Genomic DNA, 26,382 nt, shown 5'->3' on the forward strand with positions numbered 1-26,382 from the left:
AATATAATAGATGTAGGACCAGCTGGGATCTGTGTTGAAATGTGCTTATAAATTTTATAGCTTTGTAATAGTTATTTCTAAGAAAAAGAAGGAAAACATATTTTTGCTCTTTACCAAAAAACACTTCTCTAAGTAGTTACAAAATAACACTTCAAGAAAGGATGTAGAAATACTTAGAAGCTTCAATGAAATTTGATACTTAGTCCATTTTTAAAACTAAAGCTGATGAAATAATAAAACAGAGCCAAGAAAATTATCCAGAGTATTTTAATAATAGAATGCTGAAGAAAAACAGGGCAAGCCCATAAGGCTTAGGAAAACTTTTGTTGTTTGTATTGCTGGTTTCCTCTGCAGCAGTCGTTTTGGTCCAGGCTGGATTAATTTTCAAAGAGAAATAGTGTAGCTTTAATATATCTTGACCAGTAAAGACACATTTGGACTGTTTAATGTAATTAGAAAAAGGTTTTATCCTCTATCTCTACACTTAGTGTGATTGATTTATTGCTCCTCTAATTAGATATTAGATTCCTCATTACAGTTACCCTAACTTAAAAAGAAGTTTTGCAGTTTAAATAGAATAAAGCTTTTTGGATAATGTCTTGCATACAAAATATGCCTAAAATGCTTTCCAAAGTGAAATAATAGTTTGGAAGATAAATGGGAAAGAAAAAAAATAGCAACTGTAACAATATTTGCATGACTCATGGGTAACTTGCAAGTTTGGATGTGATTCATGTGAATAACATGAAAAAGCAGTGGGGTTTTTTGTTTTTGGCAAGGTCATCCTCCTCTGACAATGTGGGAGTGCAGTTCTTGCACACTCTACCTCTAAGTGAACTATGCTTAGCTTCAGGAGAGTTAATAGAGAGCCCACAGAATATAGGCATCTCCAGGGATAGCCATCTATCATCAGGGCTTTGAAGATGCATTTTTGAAATTGAGTTACCTGTCTGTTCTTAGTGATAGAATAAGAGAAGCTGCAACTTGGGGCCCTGTTTGTTAGAAGAGGAGCTGCTGCAAAGAATTTTATAAGGTGAAAACTCCTTGCAGGCTTCCTTTCTGTCTGTCTTCTACTACCAGTTCCTGTATCAAGTGTTTCTTTTGTTCCATAATTGCAAGTCAATATAATGGTTTTCTGGTGATACGCATTTTAGTAGTTAAATTCCTGGACTGTCATTGCTCATTAAAAGTGCTGTCATATGGGTGGAAATCAGGTAAATATTGCATTTTATTAATATCATCAGAACTAACTTAAATGGGGTTTGCATGTTGTGTAGTCTTGCCTTAATCTTTGTATTCATGCCCGTCGGTATAAAAAGTGATTTGCATATATATTTGCATGTATATGCAACCACATTTAAGTTGCAGCCCTTGGCATGTGCTGGGAGTATCATTGTGAGCCCCGGGGCTTCCAAAGTTCAGTTGACTAGTCCTTGACATTCTTAGTCTCTACCAGCTTGAAACTTCCTTTAGGAAACTAACTGTGGCTCCTTCTCTATAGCAGCTTTAACTAATTTTACTTCTTTATTACATCAGCAGCAAGGCCTGTGATACTTGTGTAACGCCCTTTTTCCTCCCTGGGTTATTCGGGAGCAGGTCACAGGTGTGCCTGGGCGCCTGATGGCCTTGACATAAGAGATTCTGAGTACCCCAGTAGTGATGTTGTTTCGTTGGGGAAAACCTATCCACCCCCTTGCTGCAGTCTCTTGCTAATGAAGAATGTACAACAACGGTGGCTCCACCTGGCTGGCCTTGTACACACTTACTGGTGTGCCTTGAGAGCCTCCAGGAATAAACTCATTCCAGCAATAATCTGGATCTAATTCCAGAACAACAACTACAAATTATATACATCTAATAGATTACATTAAAATAAACAATATTTACTTAACTTAAATAAACAGGGTTTAACAGATTAACATGAATAACAATGAATAAGTGCACAACAATAATTGGAACTTATATATCTAGCATTTGCACTGCCAATATTGATCCCACCCCAGAGTGTGCACACCCCAGAGTCCCAGACTCTTGCTTGTGTGGGTGTGCTTGAAGAGCTCCAGCTGTAATGGAGATTCTCTGTAGGTAGTGTGTATGAGGGTCCAAGCTATGTAGCAGCTCTGTCCCAGGCAGCACTTTCCTAAAAATGCCCAATTACTTACAGTCTCATGCTGTGCCTATCAGAAGCAGCCTGCTAGATCCCAGTTCCAAAGGCATCTAGTCCCAGTCTGTAGCTGCACTCTAACAGTCCCTGGATTGGATCAAACTCCTCCACAGCAGCCTGGCTCCCCTTCTGTTCCAAAATCCAAGAGCAAAGTCCTAGACTACTAGACCTCTCTTCTCATGCAGGTGGAGAGACCCCCCATCTCCCACATAAGTCACTTCCTTCCTGTTTTTCCCAAGGGCTCATGGGAATTGTAGTCTTTGATGCTAGATTGCAGCATACAGGGTCTTCCCAGAAAATAAGCAGAGGCACCTTTAGTAAGGGGACTACACTTGAAATTACTTTCAAAACCTTTCTTCATCCTAGGACTTTAAGTTTCTTTCTTTGTGGAAAAAGCGATTTAGAGCAGTCGTATAATTTCCTCAAACTGTAGATTACCTTTTGATACAGTCATTGGGAGTTGTCTTCAGGGCGCATGTTATGTGATGGCAGAATGTGTCTTGGAGAGACTTGTCTTCTAAAACACCATTAATTTGTTTTACAGTAACTGTGATGCATTAAGAAAGCATACATTAATCATACTAGCTTTTAGTGCATCATAGTAAAAGGAAGTAAACTTGACAAATTTCCCCCTATATTAGTATTTTGGTATAGGGGCTGATTAATCTCCTGTGAAGCTGTGCTGCCATGCAGTTTAGTGGGAACACTGGTGCCTAAACAAATGTTAGCACCTCGATGAACATACAAACATGTATACATGCTGCTTTTGAGGAAACAGCTTAATAATTCATCTCAGATGTCTTTAACTTAGTTGCTTCACTGATGGCAACTAATATTGATACTACAAGAAAGGTCTCCCCTAGGTCATTTTGAGCACAAGGCCTGCTCAGGACAAAGCAAATGTTTGGATATGTCATTGCCACGTTTATTGATTGTCTTGAGGTGTTTCTGTTCAATGCTGACTGAAGTATTGGATGCATCCTGCACTTTTTCTCAGGACATTTTTTAGCTACCTGATAATTGGATACCACCAGCCCAGTCAGTGGGACTGATTCTTGTCTCCATTCACACTGCTTTGTAGTGCACATGTGCTACATAGGATCTGGTTTCTGTCTGTAATCATCTAATGGAGAATTTCTTTAGTGGCAGGAAATTTTTTTTTGGGCATTAAGTCAGCTAGCTGTGCATGCCACCCACTCCCAGAACTGCTACTCTGATCCCTCCCCCCCCCCCCCCCCCCACTAGTGAGTGATTCCTTAGGGATCATAAGCTGGTGGCAAGTGTTAACCATGACTTTAGGCAGTTTTTTCTCAATGCTTCTGATGAGCATGTTTTTCACTAAGGGCCTCTCTGCCAATATTTCATCTGCAATTGAGCAAAGGATCTATGGATGTTCTGGTTTATGTAATATAATTTTCAGTGCCTCCAACTTGTTTCACAATGTTGATACAAGTTGAATCTCCCTAGTCTGGCACCCTCAGGACCTGACTGATCCTTGACCAGGGAATTTGTCGGAACAAGGGAGGTCAGTGCACCAGGGGCTCTGCTTTTTCTCCTTGGCTGTCCCACTGCTGCCTGGGGCTTTGCTCTCCTGGGCAGGGAGGAAAGGGGGGGAACTGTTTTTCCCCTCACAACTCTGCTGCCACTTGGGTCTACTTTTTTCCCCACGACTCTGCTGCCACTTGGGGAGCGGGAGCTCTTCGCTCCCCCCAGTGGTTCCTGCTCCTACCTGGGGTACCATGCTCCATCTAGCAATTCTGCTGCAGTTAGGGGCTATCCTCAGAGGCCCCACTGCTGCCCAGAGGTCTGCTGCTGCCATGAGCTCTCTCCCTAGCTGGCCTGCCGCCAAGAACTCCCTGCTCTGCCTGGTGGCTCTGCTGCCTCTCAGGGCTCCACTCTCTCAACCCCGTAGGCTGGCAACACTCATGGCCTCATGGGGTCACCCCAATGAGGTTGTAACCCCAATAAGGTTGTATCAGGGGTGTTCCCGGATAAGGGAAGTCCAGATTACAGAGTTTCAACCTGTATTTGGAGTGGAAAAAAGAACTAGTTTTCCAAGTAATGTTACGTGAAGATATGTCAAAGGACAGGTATTTCCTTAGTGCCTTAAATTGGTATTTACTTTAGGGCTGCGTCTAGACTGGCAAGTTTTTCCGCAAAAGCAGCTGCTTTAGCGGAAAAACTTGCCAGCTGTCTACACTGGCCGCTTGAATTTCTGCAAGAACACTGACTTGCTACTGTCTGAAATCAGTGCTTCTTGCGGAAATGCTGTGCTGCTCCTGTTCGGGCAAAAGCCCTCTTGTGCAAATGCTTTTGCACAAGAGGGCCCAGTGTAGACAACGCGGTATTGTTTTGCGCAAAAAAACCCTGATTGCGAAAATGGCCATCGGGGCTTTCTTGCGCAAAACCGCGTCTAGATTGGCACGGACACTTTTCCGCAAAAAGTGCTTTTGCAGAAAAGCGTCCGTGCCAATCTAGACGCTCATTTCCGCAAATGCTTTGAACAGAAAACTTTTCCGTTAAAAGCATTTGCGGAAAATCATGCCAGTCTAGACGTAGCCCTGAGGTATTGCAGCATATTGGTAACGTTTTTAGTTTTCAGCTCTCATGAGCCAACCACCTAAAAAACTGTTGCCTAGTAACAAGCTACGCAAGAGGATGATCCTAAAATGTGCATGCCTGTCTTGGCTCATGTATTCAAGTATGCACATTCCTAATGATATTTCGAGACCTGTTTTGCTGCTTTCCATAGTATCTTGTACCTTGATTATTTTTCTGTTCGTACAACTAGTGCTTATTGTCTCAAGAAACTGTAGAGCCTATAACTGCTCAGAATGAGGTGGTTGTTTGAGATTTCCATGGTTACAGACCAGACAAGAGTCTGTACACATTTTGAAGATTTTTCCTATGAGGTCAATAGGAGTACAGAACACATGCTGTTATGCAAATCAGCACATTCTTAAAATAAACAATGTTTAGTTGCATTACTTTAATTGGTTACTATCTGATCAATAGTTTTCTAGTTGATTTGACTAAATAGTCTGTCCTGGAATATACCAACTAATTCTCTAACCTTCCAATTCTGCTTTTACAAATTTAGATTATTTATTATGGAAAAGAAAGCTGACTCCCTTTTGTAAAACCAAAAAGGGAGATACATGTACAACAAAATTTGTGTTCTGTATGATTCTAGTTACAAGTTCTGCTCATAATTTGTTTTATTCCTCAAAAAAAATTTTAGGAGAATTCAGACATCTGTCCTAAATGTGTTTCATTTCAATACTATATTGTGTCATTATATTGGAATCCATCTCTTTAAAGATTGTAAAGTCTTCAGTCGGTCCTAAAACTGCCAGTTCATCTATCTTTTTATGTCACAGGGATTATCTGCATCAGATATCTCCACAGGGTCACATGTCAAAACTTTGCCTACTGTAGACTTGCCAAAACTACTCCAGATTTTGTGATTTAAAAGTTCTCATTAACACCATAATACAAGTTTCAGACCATTTATTCAGTTGGTGCCTCAATGGATTGAGAAATTGATTGGGAACACAAATAGGAATAAATGGTTAATTTTCAGTATAGGAGGAACCTAAAGAGGAGTATCCCAAAAGATTTGTAGTGAGACATGTTGTTTTAATACTTCAATGATCTGGAAAAGAGAGCAAAAATTGAGGTGGTAAAATCTCAAATGACACTACTTAGGCTAGTCAAAACTAATATTATGAGGAACTGAAGATCCTAACAAAGTTAGACATCTGGGCAAGACTGGCAGGTGAAATTTAATGTAAATAAGTATAAGGTAACATGCTGGAAGGAATAAGTTGAATTACTTATAATAATTGGGCTATAAATTAGTTGCAACAACCTAGGAAAATGTTTAATATGAGTGTGGATAGTTTAGTGAAAACATTTCTTCAGAGTGCAGCATTGGTTAAAAGCAAACAAATGTTAGCTTGCATTATAAATAGGCTATAAAATAATATTGAAGTGTAACTACACTATTATAGATAGGTCATACAGTTGAATGAGGCCTAGAGAAGGACAAGTAAAATGATTACAGACATAGAAATATTGGGAGTTTACATAAGCTGTAACATAATAGGATATGTGAAATCTTTAGAGAAAAGTCAGATGGGTGTAATTTGCCATTTTTTGTAGTAGAATATCAAGATGCTATCTTATAAAGTTAAAAATATTTTAAACGATAAAAGGCAAGCAGTGGTTTTGAACAATGTATAATTAAGCTGTGAACTCACTGCTCTAGGGTACTATTGAAACAAAAAGTTCAATGGATGTTGTGGCTAGGTCCTCACTCAAGCTCCTCGCCCTGGGACACCTTCTTTGTCCACAAATTAGCCGGAGACGCTTTCTGGTGCAATCACCAGTGCCTTTTATTGTCAGTTTCCCACCACCTTCTATTTACAGAGCTTTGGATTACAGCAAACTCAGTTAGCCTCTCCTTCTACCTGGGGAAGCACACTGAGCCACACCCTGGCTCTTCTCTTTGCTCCTCTCCTCTCTTTTCACTTCACCTCTGGCTACCTTATATAGCCCTCTGGCTGATGAAGCCCACAGCTGCTTCCATTAGCCCTTCAGGCCTGGGCTTGCTCAGCTGTCTTCAGTTGGCCTTTTCAGCCAGGCTGTAATGGCAGAGCTCTGACTTAGCCAGCAGCCTGTCACAGTGTTAAAGAGAATTTTATGAATATTAAAATCTGTAATTAAGTTTATTAGAATAAAATTTATAAGGGATTGCAACCATTATGTTCTTAAGATGTAAAAATGCTTTTCTTCTATCTCATTCTACATGTGCTGATGGCTTTTCACATATTGGTTTTATTTTGTTTGTGTCACCATTTACACATGAGTTTGCAGTAAAAATATATTCCAGTTGTTACACTTTGGTTTTAGTCTGTTTTACGTCTGGATAACTTTTAAAAAAGAGTTGTAAAGCTTTGATCTGTGCAGTGCTAATTCAAGGATGTGACTGTCGCTAGTATAGGTGATGTGTATGTCTGTCAAAGTTCCCTCTAATTTTCCATCCATATGCAGCATAAATTTTGTTATGTACACGGAGGCACGTATTAATGTACACCACCAATAAAAACTTGTGCTGCCAGCTGTGGGTGCTCTGCTGATCATCTGGGAGATATTTGAATTAAAGATGTTAAGGTCTAGTCGACTAGTTGCTTTCTCCCCACCTTCCCACTGCCTTTATAAGATTGAGGCAGCAAAGGGGTGGGGGGAGTGTGGGCTACTTCAAAGTGGCAGAGTGCCACACAGACCCCGGGATCAGCTGTCGGGCGTTGCCCCTTTGAAAAGCCACCACGGAGTTCCAAAGCAGCAGTGCCATGTGGAGCCTGGGTTAGCTAGGGACACCCTAGATGTCCCCGAACTCTGTGCAGCGTATCCGCTGAACCTGGAGTTAGGTGGGGAGTCTCCAGCTGACTTGGGGCTCTGTGTGGCATTTCAATGGAATCTGGGATCATATGGGAACTCCCCAGCTGACCCCAGGCTCCGTGCGGCATTTCAAAGCCGCAGCGCCGCATTGAGCCTTGGGTCAGTGGGACTTCCTGCTGGCCCCGGGCTGCACGTGAAGTTCCAACTTTGAAATGCACAAGAAATGCTGGGACTCTTGTACATTTCAAAGGAAGAATGCAGAAGTGTCTATCAACTTAGTCGATGGAAATTCCATTGACTGCTCGACTAGTAAATTAATCAGGATTCAACATCCTTAATTTGAATCTTTCCTGGGTGGCCACCCAAGCACTCAGCTTACAGGGAACACTAGTCTCTGTCATCTGTCAGTCTTTTTCATGCCCTTTTCCTGCTAGCAGGCATTGTCACTAGAGTACATAGACTATTCCAGTTGAATTTTTGGAAATTGTACAGTTGTAAGCTTAACTTCAGGAACGTATCTTCGAGTGTTTTGTTTCAGTAGATAGTCTCAATCAGTTGACACAAAATCCATTTCACTAGCTGTCAGCTTCCTGGGGTTGTCTGCCTTAAACTAGTGAGTCTTTTGGGGGAGAGAAGTGTTTCAGCTAAATTTCATCTTGTCTCCATTCTTTTTAAGAGCTCTACACTATTTGGATGTTCTCTATTCAATGAGCTGTTTCCAAAGACATTTTCTTTCTGTGCCAGCCTCCCAGTTGAACCCTCAAGCCTGGTGCAATTTTTATTAAGGCCAGTGTCTTTCTTGAATAAGGTTCTGCTGTGCTGACCAATTGTTTATAAAAGTCACAGTGTATCAGAGGACAAATTATTCTTGCCTGTTAGTTTTTCATATGGTGACTCCAATAGACATCTTCTAAATTATGCTAGACAATTAACATACTCTGGCAGAATACCTAGAAGTAAGTAGAGTTATAACACTTTTTCCTCTGGCTTTAAAAGCTTTCGACTACAGCTTGAACCTCTCTGGTCTGGCACCCTCAGGTCCTAAGCTGTCCTGGATCAGGGATTTTGCCAAACCAGGGAAGGTCAAGGCTCCCTTGCTGGCTGCCCCACTCCTGGCTCCTCTCCATGGGGCTCCCAAGGCTGGGGCTCCCCGCCTTCCTGCCTGCCAGCTGCGCCAGGGGGCTCTTAGGGGTTCCCCAGCTATGGCTGCCCGACCACCTCCAACCTTGCTACCTATGGTGGTTCTTTGGGTTTCCCAGCCCCGGGTTGCATGGCCGCTGCTTGCCCCGTTGCTGCAGCCCGGCCACACTGCCACTAAGGGATTCCCAGGGTTCCCCGGTCACCATGGACCGTGCTGCCAGGTGCTCTCCATCAGCCTGGCCCCCACTGACATAGGGGATTCCCTGTTTGGGGCCAGCACTCCCCGGCTACCGCCTGGCCCCACTGCTGGGGTTCCCCAGCTGGAGCTCTCAAGCCACTGCCTGGCCCTTCTTCCACGGGGTTCCTAGTCAGGGCTGCCCAGCCATCCCACCCCCACTACTGCGGGAGGGGGGTGTTCCCCGGGCTCCCCAGCTGTCACTGGTCCCAGTTCCAGGGGCTCTCCAGCCACCTGACCCTGCTGAAAGTGGGGTTCCCTGTCAGGAGGGAGGCTCCCTGATGCCACCTGGCCCCGCTGATGCCAGAGTTCCCCTGCCTAACTGTTGCTGTCACCACTGGGACACTGCAACCCCCACATCCTTTCGGCTGGCTCCCGTTCCTGGGGTTCTTTGGTCCAGTAACATCTGTGCTGGACCATGGATGTTGCCGGACAAGAGAATTCCAGGTTTTGGGAGTTTCAGTCTGTAGTAAGAGAGTTCCTAACTGCCTTCAAATTGCGGACGCAGAAATCTGGATTGGTTACCACCTGATGTAGGGGACTTGCCACATCTTAGAAACAGCAGGTAAGAGAAATTAACTTTTCTTTGTTTCTTATAAAGTCTTCTTCAAAAACATAATTACCTCCCCCCCTTCTTTTAACCAACAGGTTCGCCACAAAATATCACAGAAGGTTTATGCAATGAAGCTTCTTAGTAAATTTGAAATGATAAAAAGATCGGATTCAGCCTTTTTCTGGGAAGAAAGAGATATCATGGCCTTTGCCAACAGTCCCTGGGTGGTTCAAGTAAGGAGTGTTTTTTGTTTTTTTTCCTGTTTTAAAATTTAAGTTAAATGTGTTTCATTTTTGGGTCAATTTTGAATATTAAAAATTGAAAATTAAAATAATGGGTCAGATTCTGATTTCAGTTTTGAAGTAATACCACTGTAATTGAATTGGGAATCGGGATCAATGACTTTTATTTAGTTTATATCTGTCCATGCTTATAGGCCAAGTTTTAGGGTTTGTCTCCACTATGGCTGGGATCCCAGGGAGCTTCCCCTCGCATGTAAAGTTGTAACCACTGAAATTTTTCATTTTACTATACCTAGTGCAAACCTGCTAAATGAACAGTCAGTTGCTCCGGTGCCCCACCAGAATAAGATGAGTAAGGGGAATCAATGGGAGTGTTTCTCTCATTGACCCAGCATGGTTTGGATGCCGCGGTCAGATGATCTAAGTTACATCTACTTGAGTTACAGTGCTAATGTAACTCAAATTGCATAGCTTAGATCAACTTGAATCCATAGTGTAGACATGCCCTCAGTTTGATCACTTCAAACGAGGTATAAATTGAAATGGAATTTTCAAACAGCATTGAATGTGTACTCTACCTGAAATGTAATTGTTTTTCTGTGTTTGAAAGGAAAATTGTGATTTGGATCAGCCATTTTTGCAGTTATATAAAATGTGAGGGAACTGAATTTTTGCTAAAAAATCTTTTTTGCCAGATTAATTTTATTAGTGTTTGCAATACGGCTTCATTGTGATGTCATAAACATTACATTGTGTCATTACTGAGTATATTAGGGAAGAAGAAAGTGGATTTAAGTGTAAAGTATTTATTTATGCACCCATGTACCTCAGTCTGAAAAGATAAAAGCCTAAATATAGGGAAAAAATCTTGGTACCTTGATTTAAGAATTAAATAGTTATCATTTGAAATATTTTCAAGTGTGTAAATAAGCTTCTCTGTATGTAAAAGGTAAATACAGCCATTTCATTTGAATACTGAACACTGAATATTACATAGTACAGTAAACTTCCGATAATCCGGCACCTTTAGGACCCAGGGGGTGCCGGATTATCAGATATGCCGGACTATCGGAAGGGGGGGGCTATGAGGGGTGTGGGGTGGGCGGGATGCCACCCCAGACCTCTCATAGCCCCCCCTTCTGATAGTCCGGCTCTGCCCCAGATGTCCCTGATTCAGCCGCTGCTGGTCAGTTTCAGTAGCGGCTGAATCGGGGACGCCTGCAGCAGAGCAGCTGGAGTGCTGCCAGGTTGGTCCGGTAGCGCCGACCCTTGGCGCTGCGAGACCAACCTGGCAGCACCCCAGCTGCTCTTGGGGACGCCTGGAGCAGAGCAACTGGGGTGCTGCTGGGTTGGTCCCACAGCGCTGCTCCTCAGCGCTACTGGACCAACCCGGCAGCCCCCCAGCTGCTCTGCCCCAAGTGTCCCCAAGTCAGCCACTGTTGAAACTGACCAGCGACTGACTCCAGGAAGCCCGAGGCAGAGCTGCTCTGCCCCGACTTCCTGGAGTCAGCCGCTGATCAGTATCAGCAGCGGCTGAATCGAGGACAGCTGGGTGCTGCTGGGTTGGTCCTGCAGCTCCGAGGGACAGCGCTACGGGACCTACCCGGCGGCACTCCAGCTGTTCTGCCCCTGGCTTCCCCGATTCAGCTGCTGGTCAGTTTTAGCAGTGGCTGAATTGGGGAAGCTGGGGGCAGAGCAGCTTCAGTGGTCTGGCTGCCCGCAGCACTTCCGGGTTCCTGATGGTGCCGGACCAGTAGGAGTGCCGGACCATCAGATGCCGGACCATCGGAGTTTTACTGTAATGGCCTGGTCTTTGCTGGGCCCTTTTGAGACTGATGGGACCTAGAGGTGGAAGTCCCAGAGTGTATTCAGTGAAACCAACTAAAGCAGTGTTTCCCAACCAGGGTTCCATGGAACCTTGGGGTTCCGCAGACCATTATCAAGGGTTCCACGAGAAATCGTGGAATAAATAAATAAAATTTTTCTTACTGTGTGTGTGTGTGTGTGTGTGTGTGTGTGTGTGTGTGTGTGTGTGTGTGTGTGTGTGTGTGTGTGTGTGTGTGTGTGTGTGTGTGTGTACATATAAAACAGTTCTTTACAAATACATTTTCTTGACAATAATTTAGCAGTAATTGAATTGCGTCCCCTCTGTCAACTTTTTCTGGCCAAGCAAATGTTTTCATAGGTAGGGGTTCCTCGGGATATGAAAAATTATTTTAGGGGTTCCTCCATGGGGAAAAAGGTTGGGAATCACTGCTTCTAAAGAAATTTGTAAATAAATACTTACTTTCAATGCTTCAATAATCTAACTGTAATATATACCAAGCTGTATTTATTAGTAAAGATAATCACTTCTTGCATCTCCACTTTAGATACACGCTAGCCAGCATTTATCATTTCTACTCTTGCTTGGTGGTGATATTTAGAAGCTGTATTATAATACAGAAAAGAAATTTCATAGCAATTTTAGAGATACCAGTCTCTGTTTAGCTATATCCACTACTCTGAATTGTGCTTGTGTCTCAAAGGGAGCTGAATTTTCAGTGATACCTCGTTATGCTGGACTTCATTCTGAGAAACAGAATGAGAAGCACTTAATAAATAGAATAAATAAGAAAGTAGTAGTTTTTTTTTAAGATTGAGATAAAGAAGTTTTGAAGTTTAGCAGATGTTAGGTTACTGTTAAATTAACCAAAATCTTTATTAGAAATTTTTTTAAAAATTGCCTTGTAACCACTTTAAAAAGCTCTCATTATATGTGGGGTTTTCAGGACAAATTTTTGGTGGCTTTACAGTGTAGCCACCAGCTTTTGCTGGTGGCAGCTCTCATATTTTTTCTAAAAAGCTTGATTAGCTTTAGGGAAAAATGTGCGTATATACATGTCCATATCATTGTAATTTAGTATTTCTAGCTAGTAAATCTATTGTGAAATGTGAAACATGTATGTTGTATTAATACAACTTTTCACAGCAGACTTACTCAGCCCTAGGAAGTCTGGTGACAAATAAAGTCCTGGATGGCAGTCAGGAGAGGCAGTGTAGGATGAGGGGGCTGGGGCCTGAGGTCCTGTGGCCAAATCCTGAAGCCCGATGCCCAGGAAATGGGACCTAGTGCCAGAACATAGTTGTGCAGCTGAAGCCTAAAGCCCCTGTGGCCAGTGTCTACCACTTCACCCCCAGAGTCGAAGCCCAAAGCCTGAGCCCCAGCCACACCTGGGAAGGTCTGGAACTCACCAGCTGCATGTTCCTCCAGTGTTGTGCTCCAGGTATTTCCAGAAAGGGCAGGTTCCAGCCCCTAGGTTGTGGCTGCAAGAAGAGCCCCTGTTGGCAGCATTTGAGAAACACTGTTCTAAGAACAGAGTTCCATTAAATCGCCCATCAGAATAGAAAAATTGCTTTTCCAGATATCTCTCAGGAGTAATTTTCCTTCTTTTCTTTTCTAGCTTTTTTGTGCCTTTCAAGATGACCGATACTTGTACATGGTAATGGAATACATGCCGGGTGGAGATCTTGTAAACCTTATGAGCAACTATGATGTGCCTGAAAAATGGGCCAAATTTTACACAGCTGAAGTTGTCCTCGCTCTGGATGCAATTCACTCCATGGGCTTGATACACAGAGATGTGAAGCCTGACAATATGCTTTTGGATAAATATGGGCATGTAAAGCTGGCCGATTTTGGCACTTGTATGAAAATGGATGAAGTAAGTATGCAGTTGACATATTTTATCTACCACAAAGAGACTGTTCAGGTTTTCATTTTATTGTCAATTACTCAGGGATGTAAGGCCCGAAGGGACGTTCAGTTAATTTAGCTTCTTGATTGGCAGAATATTCTTTGCTATCTAATTTTAAGTGGAAAGAAACTTCCCCTTTTGTTGTTTGTGTGAATTAATTTCTTTGTGCTCACATTCTTAGCCACACATTTGAATGGATCGTGAGAGCTCCTAATTACAACATTACTAATCTAGGAGCAGTTTATAAACTGGCACGTTGGTATAAATTCGGGTTTCTCAAACTTCACTGTACTTGCAACATCCTTATGACAAGAAAAAATATTACATGACCTTGGGTGGGGGGAGGACTGAAGCCTGAGCCTAGCTGCTTCAGATGGTAGGGCCAAAGCCCAAACTCCTACCATCCTGTTAGTGGGGTTCCCAAAGCCAAAGCCCCAGATAGCAGTCCTGTAATCTGAGCCCCACCACCCAAGGCTAAAGCAGCTCTTGAGCTTTGGCTTCAGCACTGAACAGTGGGGTTCAAGCTTCAGCTTTGGTCCGGGTGGGTGGTGGGGCTCAGACTTTGGCTTTGGCCTCAGGAAGTCTGAGGCAACTCTGGCAACACTATTCAAATGAAGTTGCTACCCACTTTGGGTCCCAACCTAAAGTTTGAGAACCACTGGTATCAATGAAATTATTACAGAAGAGGCAACAATATGCATAGTCCCACATACTCATTACTATATATAATTGCTCCAACAGCACCCCCTAGTGGTTTTCAACTTATTTTTATATAATGACATGACATGATTGAACTAATTGGGACTTCTAATGCTAGTATTTAAAATACTGTATTTTTTCATTGCCCAAATGTTAAAATGTACTGCATAATGGACCATATTCCTTAATGGGATGGTTTCAAGATAAAATTCGTAGCTTTAAAAAGCATTATTTGGGCTACTTATAATGCTTTAAAGCAGACTTTCAAAATCTTCTCTATTTTTCAGTTTAGACTTTGTTCCTGTTAAATGGAGAGTAAAATGTAAACAATTAAATTACTCTGAAATTAGACATATTCCCTCCACTCTTGTGTTTTACCCTACAAAGGTACAGTTAATTGTGATGAACGTTATGTGAATATGCAGATGTTTGTTCATTTCCCTTAGTTTTAAAATGTTTCTCTAATTTTTAATATGCTTTTTCGTTTTATCCACTTTGACTTAACTTAGGAGTATAATTTGGCCTGAAAGATACTACTTTAGTGCTGTCTTCTGCTGTATTGGGCTAGAATTTATGCACATTATTTATGCAATATATGCTTATTCCTTTCCAAGCTATTTAACATAAACTTTTCTCTAGTATTTTTCTATAATGTATTTTTGAGTAATACCCTTTTATAGTACAGTAGTTGCAAATGTACTCGGAAATACTGATGTCTTCTTTCCTCCTATCATCTTTCATAAACTTACTGAGAAATGCAATACCTTCATTTCTAGCACCATTTAGCTACTTGATTTTGTTAACACTACAGTGATTCTCTTCCATAGGCTGGTTATTTATCTTAATTTGACTATTAGTGAGACAAGATGGCGGAGATATTATTTTCTATTGGACCAATTTCAGAAGTTAATTCAGTAAAAGATATTACTTCATCCATGTAAAAGAAGTTGGCCAATGACTATTCAATTACATGCTATCTAACATCCCTACTAGAAATGAGATCAGTTTTGCTTCCTACATGGGCACAGCCTGGGCTCCCAGACAGAGCTACTATTCCAAGCATTTCCCGCAGTTCCTGTGGTTCACAGGGCTCTTCTGAAAATCAGGTGAGAAAAGGTGACAATTATTCTGATAGACTGAGTCTGGCAGCCTCAACACTGGTTTGGCACACTGCAAGACTTATCAGTAGCACCCCCACTACAGCTCCTACTCTGCCTGGACGTGATCTCACAAGACCATGGCCATTTACTCCACCCAAACCTAGGGTCCCTTTACCTGTCTGCTTGGAAGTTACATGGCTGACCTGGGTGGAATAAATCTGTTTGGAATACGTTTGAAAGGAACTCCTCCACTAGGGCTATATATCTCGCTAAGTGGAACCGTTTCTCAATATGGCCAATCCAACAGAGGCTCTCTTCAATTCAGTCTTCCTTTCAGTCTGTTGTAGGTTACTTATTCCACCTAAAACAACAAGGTCTAGCCTTCACATCTGTCAAGGTGTATTGAGTGGCAGTTTTAGCCTTCTACCTGTCAGCGAACTGTAAGTCATTTTTCTCTCACAGGATGATCACCCAAATTCCATACTGTCAAAACTCACAAGCCCTCCTTTTGAGCCACTAGCTTTGTGCTCTCTGCTTTTTCTCTCCTTGAAGGTCACCTTTCTGGTAGCCGTTACCTCAACTAGAAGGGTCTCTAAAATCAGAACCACTTGCTTCAAGAACGAAGTCCACCTGTGCCCTGTGACAGTGGGTGTCCCGTGCCCAATGGGACACACCGTCCGCGGGGCCATGCTCTGGGTCCTATTGCCTGCCCTGTGTCTGCCGGCCTCCCAATTTAGTCCAGCTGCTCCCTTGAGGAGGAATTAACGTTTTTAACGTAGTTGCTAGTGCGTGGGCTAATACAATTGTCGCCACTTACCGTGTCCCACCCTGCCCTGCGGGGCGGTAGGTAGGGGGCCCTGAGCCCACCCACTCCTCCGGGTCCCAACCCAGGGCCCTAAGGAAGGTGAGACTGTTTGCTCTCTCTTCCTTTTGGTCAACAGGGATGCCGCCTGAAACTCGTCGACCCACGGGTCATAGGCCCTACCCTGGATCACTTCCTGCCTGCCTCTTCCCTCTTCCTGCTTCCACCCCACGACCGAACCCCAGAACTCCAGCCCATCACATCCTGACTGCCCCAATGTCCAGCCCACCAACCACAATCACCCCGGAGCCTCCTCGCTCCCTCTCATCTCTCTGGCCTCCCGTCTCCCCACTCAGCTGCAGTGGGCCCTTTTTAAAGATGGCACCACAGCGCCGCGTTTGCTACCCAGCGCACCGTGCGCCCTCACATCCCCAGTGTGACGTGGGGTTCACCACAGCTCCTCAGCTTGACGGCGCCTGTGCCATTCCCTAGTTGCCACCGTGCTTACCTCCCTGGGAGGACACCCTCCACAGGGGTGTGGCCTCCCTGCCCAGTGGTGCTTGTACTGTTCCCTGGGTGCCCCTACACCACCCCTATCTTCCCTGGCGTGGCAGCCTCTGTGGTAGTGTGGAGCCCAGTGGCTCCGTCACACACCTCCCCCTTTGAGTTCACCTGTACATTCCCCTTTGTTTCGTCCTCCCCTTCTGGAATCCATGAAAGAGAGTCTGCATTTTGATGGGTGTTACCTGGACGGTGACTCACATCGAAACAGTATGGCTGCAACGATAGGTACCATCGCATAACCCTCGGGTTCATATCCTTCATAGGCTTCAGCCATTGGAGGGAGGCATGGTCTGTTACCAACCGGAACCGGGTTCCTAAAAGATAGTAGTGTAATAAATTGATGGCCCATTTTACGGCTAGCGCCTCCTTTTCTATTGTTGAATAGTTTCGCTCCTGTGTAAATAGTTTGCGGCTCACGTATAGGATGGGGTGTTCAGCCCTATCTACCTCTTGGGACAGGACGGCCCCCAACCCTACCTCCAAGACGTTAGTCTGCAGCACAAACAGTTTTTCGAAGTCGGGCTGCATCAATACCGGCGCTTGTGTTAGGCGCGCCTTTAACGCTTGAAAAGCCCTCTCACTATGCTCTGTCCACAGTACCTTTTTTGGCTGGCTGTTCTTCATGAGTTCTGTTAAGGGGGCTGCTATCGTTGCAAAATAGGGTACGAAGCGCCTATAATAGCTGGCCAGTCCTAGAAACTGACGGACTTGTCTATTAGCGCTCGGTTGGGGACATTCTTGGATAGCGCTTATTTTACTCACTAGGGGCTTCAGCATCCCCCGCCCCATTGGGTATCCCAAGAAGGAAACTTCCTTTGACTGATATGGCATTTGCTGGAATTCGCGGTGAGGCCTGCCTCTTTTAATGCTATTAGCATGGCTTTTAGATGTAAGATATGTGCGGGCCAGGTATTGCTATGTACGATTATATTGTCTATGTATGCCACGGTTTACTGCCATTGGTCGTACAGTATGTTATTCATTAATCTCTGGAATGTGGCCACGGCCTCATGCAGGCCGAAGGGCGTCGTCACAAATGGATATAACTCAAAGGTTGTAGAGAAAGTGGTTTTCTTTTATGACAAAGGGGCTAGGGGGATTTGCCAGTAGCCCTTCGTGAGGTCCAGGGTGAAAATACACTGTGCTTGGCCTAAACGTTCTAGTACTTCGTTCACTCTTGGCATCGGCTAAGCATCGAAGCGTGACACCGAATTTATCTTCCTAAAGTCAGTACAGAAACGGACCACCCATTGGGCTTGGGCACAAGCACTATGGGGCTACGCCAGTCATTGAGTGACTCCTCTATCACTCCCCGCTGTAACATAGTGTTTAGTTCTTCCCGCACAGTGTCCCGCAGTTTCCGTGGGAGCAGGTGTATCATGTCATGGACTTTCTTACCGGATTCCACTTCAGTGTGATGATTCATGAGAGTTGTCCATCCTGGGTGTACAGATAGCACCTGGGTAAACTGTCAAATTAGCTGTTGGACCTCCGTCCGTTGCTGCGGCGTCAGCTCCTCCCTGATCTGTACGGTTCCGCCTCCTTCCCTCTGGTCGCCGCTCCAAGATCCCAACTCAAATTCGGGTGGTTGGGGTTCAGTCAGCATGTTTTCTTGAGGCTTCCAATTTTTCAACAACTTAACATGATAAATTTGGGTATCTTTGCATTTCCCTGACAGTTGGACCTCGTAATCTACGTCCCCTATGCATCGCCGTACCTCGAAGGGCCCTTGCCGCTTCGCCATTAACTTGGATTCTCTGGCCGGTAACAGCAACAAGACTCTGTCCTCGGGTTCAAAGGTCCGTACCTTGGCAGCCTGGTTGTAATACCGGGTCTGCTGCTCCTGTGCCTGTAGTAGATTATCCTGGCAAAAAAAAACCCAGGGCCTGGGTCCGGTGTTGCTGATTCTGCTGCTGCTGCTTCGCCAACCACTCCCACATTTTATTTGACTCCATCTTTCGCTCTCTCCCTTCATATGCAAACCGGGGCTAAGTCTGTCTTGGGCCAAACTGCCCTGCCCCATTACTCCTTATCCCAGGGGTGAGATCAGTACCCACATTCTCCACCATGTGTGACAGTGGGTGCCCCATGCCCGACAGGGCCATGTTCTAGGTCCTAGTGCCCATCCTGTGTCTGGCGGCCTCCCACAATTTAGTCCAGCCACTCCCTTGAGGAGGAATTAACGTTTTTAATGTATGGGCTAATACAATAGTCGCTACTCACTGCGTCCCGCCCTGCCCTGTAGGGCGGTAGGTAGGGGGCCCTGGGCCCGCCCACTTCTCCGGGTCCTGACCCAGGGACCTAAGGAAGGTGAGACTGTTCACTCTCTCTTCCTTTTGGTCAACGGGACGCCTCCCGAAACTCATCAACCCACTGGTCATAGGCCCTACCCTGGGTCACTTCCTACCTGCCTCTTCCCTCCTCCAGCTTCCACCCCACGACTGAACCCCGGAGTTCCCGCCCCTGGTATCCCGACCACCCCGACGTCTAGGCCACGCACCACTGTTGCCCTGGAGCCTCCCCGCTCCATCTCACCTCTCCAGCCTCCTGTCTCCCTGCTCAGCTGCAGTGGGCCCTTTTTAAAGATGGCGCCGCAGTGTCGCGTTGGCTGTCCAGTGTGCACTCTGGCACGCCGTGTGCCTGCACACCCCTGGTGTGATGTAGGTGCCAGCTCACCGCGGCTCCTCAACCCAGTAGCGCCTGGGCTGTTCCCCAGTTGCTGCGCTGTCGTGCTTACTTCCCTGGGGGGGGCCCTCCCTGCCCGCTGGCGGCGTTCCCTGGGTGCCCCAACACCACCCCATCTTCCCTGGCGCAGCACCCGCTTCAGGAGTGCGGAGCCCAGCGACTCTGTCACATGCCCACATATGGGCTTCCTCCCAAAAGTAGTTTCTCTGCCAGTCTTCTTCCTGAAGTCTCACAAGAATTCAGAAGATCAGTGGCTTCATTCATTGAATGTTAGGCATGTCCTTGCCTTCTACCCTGAGAGGACTAAATTGTTCCACAGATCCACACAACTATTTTATGGCAATAGCAGAGAAAATTAAAGGCCTGCCAGTTTCAGCCCAGAGAATGTCACCCTTGATAGCTTCTTGTATTTGGGCTTGTTGCGAGCAATCCAATCCAAAGTATCTGCAGGGCTGCAACTTCATCATCAGTGCATACATCCCAGAATACCGTCATCCAGCAGTCTTGTGACAACATGAGGTTCAGGAGAGTAGTGCTGCAGTCTGCTTCTCCATGAACTTCGAGCCCACTGCCTGTGAGCCATCTATTGTGGAATGGGCATGAGGAAGCACTCGAAGGAAAGAATAACTACTGACCTTCTGTACCTATTGTTCTTCAAGATGTATTGATCATGTCCATTCCATGACCCAACCTCCTACCCCTCTGTCAGAGTTAGCTGGCAAGAAAGAAACTTAGAGTGCAGGCCTAGTGGAGTCCCTAATACTGAGCATATACGCGTGGCACCAGAAGGTGCTAGAGCGAACCCAATGCATTACACTAAGGGAAAAATCACAGGCAACAATGCAGACAGTAGGCATGCATGTAATATGGAATAGATATGAGTATTATTACATCTTGAAAAACTACATTTACAGAAGGTCAGTAAACATTTTTTATTCTATGTTTATTTTAAAGGACTCCTGGTTTAGAACTGAAAAAATACTAGTTCAGCAGTATATTTTAAAGGGTTGACACATATACAAAGACTGCTGAGAGCATTCTTAATTAGAGCTAATTAAGAAAACAGTAATATGTATAAAATTATACTGACCACAAAGTTGAGGGGACCTGCCGATAGTTTTTCTGGGAGCTACACAAAGGTAGTAATCCTAAAATGAATCCTGTTTTCTGTTAAGGAAATTGTTCTATAATAAGACAGGTCCTTTCTAAAGCTTGAAATAGAGATGTTAAAAAGTAGTTAATTAGGAAACCATGTAACCACTGAAAATCTTAGTAATTACACAGTTACATGCTGTGGGCTGTGCACTTTGAAGCTTATACTGCAAAGCCCGCAATGCATCTGACTCCCCAGGAGTAAAGCTAGCTAGCTCTACTCCCAGAGAGACAGCTGCACTTCAGGTTCTGCAGTAGAAGTGTTACGCTCAGAGCATACAGTGTGGGGCGGCATGTGGCTCCCCCAGAGCTGGTGCATACCAGAAGCCAGCTCTTAAGCTGGCTCCAGGTGCCTGTTGTCCCTGCTCCTAGGGAGCTGGCTGCTGTCCCATGCTCTTGCCTCTGAAAAGGAGGCAGCAGTGTGGGACGGCAGCTGGCTCCCTGGGAGCGGTGCTGGGAGCCTGCATGTAACCTTTAATGTTAACCCATAAGCTCAGGCTTGTTGGTTAATCATTTAAACAGTTCTACTAATTACATCCCTAGTTTGAATTATTTGCAGCATTCTTGTAAGTAATTGAGGCAGAAACTACAGGCTTGGACTGAGAATAAAGACTAAACTATCGTCTGACCCCTAGAATGTAGGGTTTTTTTTAATACCTTAAAGTTTGTCTTTATACATTTAGATGATCTGATACTATATGGAATGCAGGAGATCTTTTATATGAGAAACTGTAGAATCAGACACTTGTACTTATTTCTGAAATGACTCCAAATCCTTTGTTATTTTCTACACAGTATGGGGATGTCCCAAGTGTAAAAATATATTGATATTGGCAGGATGACCTCTGTAAAACACATTCCTTCCTCGCACCTATTTTTCTTCTCTAACTTTGAGTTCCTTTACCAGTATTAATGAATCACTCACATAAAGAGCCTAAAAAAATGGCAGCATGGATTTGTGGGAGATGTAAAAGAGGAATCTTACTGTTGTAGAATTCAAATCAACACTTTCTATTAAATCTTCCATAACAGGTAGACACTCAAAATATAATATCTTCCAACCAGCAGATGCACAGAATTGCTAATTGGTCTGATGATATCATCCCTCATATATGGGACTAGCTGGCTTCCAAAGCACAGTTGTTTTTACCTCCCGCAGGAGCAGCATGTATATTCTTGCCCCTAACTGAAAGTAAGGTCTAAACAAAGGAAAGAATGGAGTAGGCGTCAGAGGACTTCCAATCACATGCTGGTATGCAGCTGCCTCAGCTACAGTACTTGGGGCACCAAAAGACTGCAGCCGTTTTGGTTCCATGACTAATGAAACAGCAATCACAGGACTGCAACATGCATTCTAGCTGATTTTTGCTGAAACTCAAGGGACAGGAACCACACACAACACTTGAATTTTCAGACAGACAAGTCAGCATTTCTGGGCCCTTCTGGCTGAGTTCTTAGAGAAGCTCAAACACAAAGGCAACTCTAAGGAAAGGGGAGGTGTTGCAGGAGAGAGAAGGAATGGGAGTGAAGCAGATAGATGAAGCAACCCCTTGGGGGAGAGATTTTTCATCCTTCTAGAGCTCAGCCTTTAGCTCCCCATATACCATTGCACAATGATCTTGGATAACTTTTGCTCCAGCTCTGGGCTGTAGGCCCTGTGGTATGCAGACTCAGGCTCAATATTGTCCTCAGATCTGACCTAACTTATTCCATCATCTCCACAAAGAAGAGTTAGAGGATGCTGGTGCTTTTGTTTCTTCAGAAAAACACCATCAGGAAGCCTCGCTCATCACTTTTGTATCAATATTCTTATACACTGAGACATTCTGACCTCTTCAGAGAGCCCTGGAGATGAGTAAAGAACCATTCTGTGTGCAGCATTTGCAGAAGCCAGTCCAGCTCATTCCCAGCCACAGAGACTTGGGGAATTGAGCAGCACAGAGCATTTATATGAGATACCAAGAGAGAAGACAAAAAGTTTCCCATTTTTCTAAGATGTAAACATATTGTATCTTATTGGAGGAGTCCTTCCGTCTCCCAGTTGGGACTATTTAGCCCCTTTCACCTCCCAGCTCCTACATCTTTCACCTCTGAAATGCTTCTGCCTCTGTCCTAAGTGGAGCAATAACAATCTCAGGAAAAACAAAGGCCCTTTACTTAACTAAAGAGACATGTCACAGAGCTCCTCTGATATCTGGTATCCAGAGCACTACAGGCTTATAGAGAAACAGGCTTAGGAGTTAACGAAAAGAGAATAGTTACAGAAATGTAGCCGTGTTAGTCTGGTGTAGCTGAAACAAAAAACAGGACTATGTAGCACGTTAAAGACTAATAAGATGGTTTATTAGGTGATGAGCTTTCGTGGGCCAGACCCACTTCCTCAGATCAAATAGTGGAAGAAAATTGTCACAACCATATATACCAAAGGATATAATTAAAAAAATGAACACATATGAAAAGGACAAATCAAATTTCAGAACAGAAGGGGGATGGGAGGGAGAAGGTAAATGTCTGTGAGCTAATGATATTAGAGGTGGTAACTGGGGAAGCTATCTTTGTAATGGGTAAGGTAATTAGATTCTTTGTTCAAACCTAAGCGTAAAGTGTCAAATTTAAGCATGAATGAGAGTTCAGAGGATTCTCTTTCAAGTGGAGTCTTGAAAGGCTTTTGAAGGAGGATGCAGGTAATCAAGTCGTTGAGACAATGTCCTTTCTGGTTGAAATGGCAAGAAACTGTTTTTTCTTTGTGATCCTGTCTAATATCTGTTTTGTGGGCATTGATCCTTTGCGAAGTGTCTGAGACGTTTGTCCAATGTACATAGCAGATGGACACTTTCGACACATGATAGCATAAATTATATTTCTGGATGCGCAGGAATATGTGTTCTTGATCTTATAATTCACTTGGTTAGGTCCAATGATGGTATCAGCAGAGTGAATATGTGGACAGAATGTCTATTCTGTATAGTCTGATCAGAATGTCTGTCATCTGTATAGAATCATAGAATACCAGGACTGGAAGGGACCTTGAGAGGTCATCGAGTCCAGGCCCCTGCCCTCATGGCAGGACCAAATACTGTCTAGAGACCATCCTTGATAGACATTTATCTAACCTACTTTTAAATATCTCCACAGATGAAGATTCCACAACCTCCCTGGGCAATTTATTCCAGTGTTTGACTACCTTGACAGGAACCTTTTCCTAATGTCCAACCTAAATCTCCCTTGCTACAGTTTAAGCCCATTGCTTCTTGTTCTATCCCCAGAGGCCAAGATGAATAAGTTTTCTCCCTCCTCCTTATGACACCCTTTTAGATATCTGAAAACTGCTATCATGTCCCCCCTCAATCTTCTCTTTTCTAAACTAAATAAACCCAATTCCTTCAGCCTTCCCTCATAGGTCATGTTCTCTAGACCTTTAATCATTCTCGTTTCTCTTCTCTGGACCCTCTCCAATTTCTCCACATCTTTCTTGAAATGAGGTGCCCAAAACTGAACACAATACTCCAATTGAGGCCTAACCAGCGCAGAGTAGAGAGGAAGAATGACTTCTCGTGTCTTGCTCACAACACACCTGTTAATGCATCCCAGAATCATGTTTGCTTTCTTTGCAACAGCATCACACTGCTGACTCATATTCAACTTGTGGTCCACTGTAACCCCTGGATCCCTTTCTGCTGTACTCCTTCCCAGACAGTCGCTTCCCATTCTGTATGTGTGAAACTGATTGTTCCTTCCTAAGTGGAGCACTTTGCATTTGTCTTTATTAAACTTCATCCTATTAACCGCGGACCATTTCTCCAATTTAACCAGGTCATTTTGAATTATGACCCTATCCTCCAGATTAGTCGCAACCCCTCCCAGCTTGGTATCATCTGCAGACTTGATAAGCGTACTTTCTATACCAATACCTAAGTCGTTGATGAAGATATTGAACAGAGCCGGTCCCAAAACAGACCCCTGCGAAACCCCACTTGTCCTGCCTTTCCAGCAGGATTGTGAACCGTTAATAACTACTCTCTGAGTACGGTTATCTAGCCAGTTATGCACCCACCTTATAGTAGCCCCATCTAAGTTGTATTTACCTAGTTTATTTATAAGAATATCAAGCGAGACCGTATCAAACGCCTTACTAAAGTCTAAGTATACCACATCCACCGCTTCTCCCTTATCCACAAGACTCGTTATCCTATTAAAGAAAGCTATCAGATTGGTTTGACATGATTTGTTCATTACAAATCCATGCTGGCTGTTCCCTATCACCTTGCCACTTTCCTAGGCTATGTCTACACTGGCTCGAATTTGTGCAAATACTTTTAACTCAAGAGTTTTTGCTTTAAAAGTATTTGTGCAAGAGAGCATCTACACTGGCATCTACACTGGTGGAGTTTGAGTTAATGTTTGACTGCCGTGTGTAGTTGCGGGCAGTTAGTTCAGACTAGGGGGATTTAAAAATGGCGCCCGGATGGGAAGATGCAAATAAAGCCTGGGATATTTAAATCCCAGGCTTCATTTGCAACTTCGAATACCTACATTAGCCTCCCTAGTTTGAAGTAGGGGGCTAGTGTAGACATACCCTCAACTCTGAAAGGGTAAGGTGAGTGAGAAACTTGTAGCTATCTTGACTGTGTTGGAATACATTTAGTTGAAGCTTGAATTTAGGAAAATTGAACTTATCACTTTGAACCAGTGTGTTAGCAGATCTGACATTTGACTTTTATTGATTGTTCATCTGGGAAGGAGTACAGATAGACAGGACCTTTACGTTACTTCTGGACTAGGAACTTTAGGAAACATTTAAGGCTTCCAAAACTACTTCGTGCCATGTTTTTCTCAAAAGAACAAAATGGTTTAATTTTAATTTTGGTGAAATACTGTATATATTGTATTCTTTTAATTAAATGGATTATTACTTGCAATTTTTTGTAATTACATAGACTGGTATGGTGCGCTGTGATACAGCTGTTGGAACACCTGACTACATATCGCCTGAAGTCTTGAAGTCACAGGGAGGTGATGGCTGTTATGGACGGGAGTGTGATTGGTGGTCGGTGGGAGTTTTTCTCTTTGAGATGCTTGTTGGTGAGTAATAATTTAATTTTGTCAAGTCGGGACTTAAAAACCTCTCTGGTACGTCTAGACTTACATGCTTCTTTCGAAAGTGATCGTATAGACAGCTATAACTTTTTTGAAAAAGCGATCCATTTTTTCAAAAGAGAACACCCAGGCAATCTGGATGTACTTCTTCGAAAAAGCCCTGTTTGCGGTCAATAACATCTTTTTTCGAAAGAGCTCTTTCGAAAAAAGGAGTTCTTCATAAAATGAGGTTTACCTCTGTTGAAAAAACCACTGCGTTCTTTCGATTTAATTTCAAAAGAACACAGCAGCAGTCTAAACGCAGGTGAAGTTTTTTCGTAAAAAGGCCACTTTTTTGGGGAAAAAACCTGTAGTCTAGACATAGCCCTAGAGATGGAGATTCCACTACCTCCCTAGTTAACCTATTCCAGTGCTTCACCACCTTCCTAGTGAAATAGTTTTTCCTAATAGCCAACCTAGACCTCCCCCACTGTAACTTGAGACCATTGCTCCTTGTTCTGTCATCCCTGAGAACAGCCTCACTCCATACTCTTTGGAACCGTCCTGTCAATTACATGCACTTCTTCCCCCTCCCCCTCACTTGTTGCCTCTGTATCAGAGGCAGCAAAAGGGGGCATGTGGGAGGCGGTACCTAGATGCCACGGAGCTGCCTGCTTTCTTCCTCCCCCATATGCTGCTGCTTTTGATAGAGAGGCAGCAACACGGAGGGTGAGAGGGGCAGGTGGGAGCCAGTACACACAGGAAGCCAGCTTTCAAGCCAGCTTCCCAAGTGTATTGGCTCCCATGGAGCCGCTTGCCCCCCTGTGCTA

General features: G+C 44.1%; 1 protein-coding gene across 8 annotated transcripts in view; it reads left to right on the plus strand.

Annotated features, from left to right (window-relative positions):
• The window catches only part of ROCK2 (Rho associated coiled-coil containing protein kinase 2), a 155,931-nt gene that overhangs the window by 75,061 nt on the left and 54,488 nt on the right, over positions 1-26,382 (plus strand). For 7 of the 8 annotated variants that reach the window (XR_012902516.1, XM_075923480.1, XM_075923482.1 and 4 more), the window contains exons 4-6: positions 9,591-9,728; positions 13,181-13,441; positions 25,414-25,558. Coding sequence is in view for 7 of the 8 variants with exons in the window: in XM_075923480.1 (XP_075779595.1) it covers positions 9,591-9,728; positions 13,181-13,441; positions 25,414-25,558 (544 nt within the window). In the remaining variant the exon portion in view is untranslated. Of the gene's footprint in view, positions 1-9,590; positions 9,729-13,180; positions 13,442-14,835; positions 18,439-25,413; positions 25,559-26,382 lie in introns of those variants that run through there. The other variant, XM_075923486.1, reaches the window with a different exon arrangement.

This window comes from Pelodiscus sinensis, chromosome 3 (assembly GCF_049634645.1).
Source record: "Pelodiscus sinensis isolate JC-2024 chromosome 3, ASM4963464v1, whole genome shotgun sequence".
Classification (NCBI taxonomy): Eukaryota; Metazoa; Chordata; order Testudines; family Trionychidae; genus Pelodiscus; species Pelodiscus sinensis.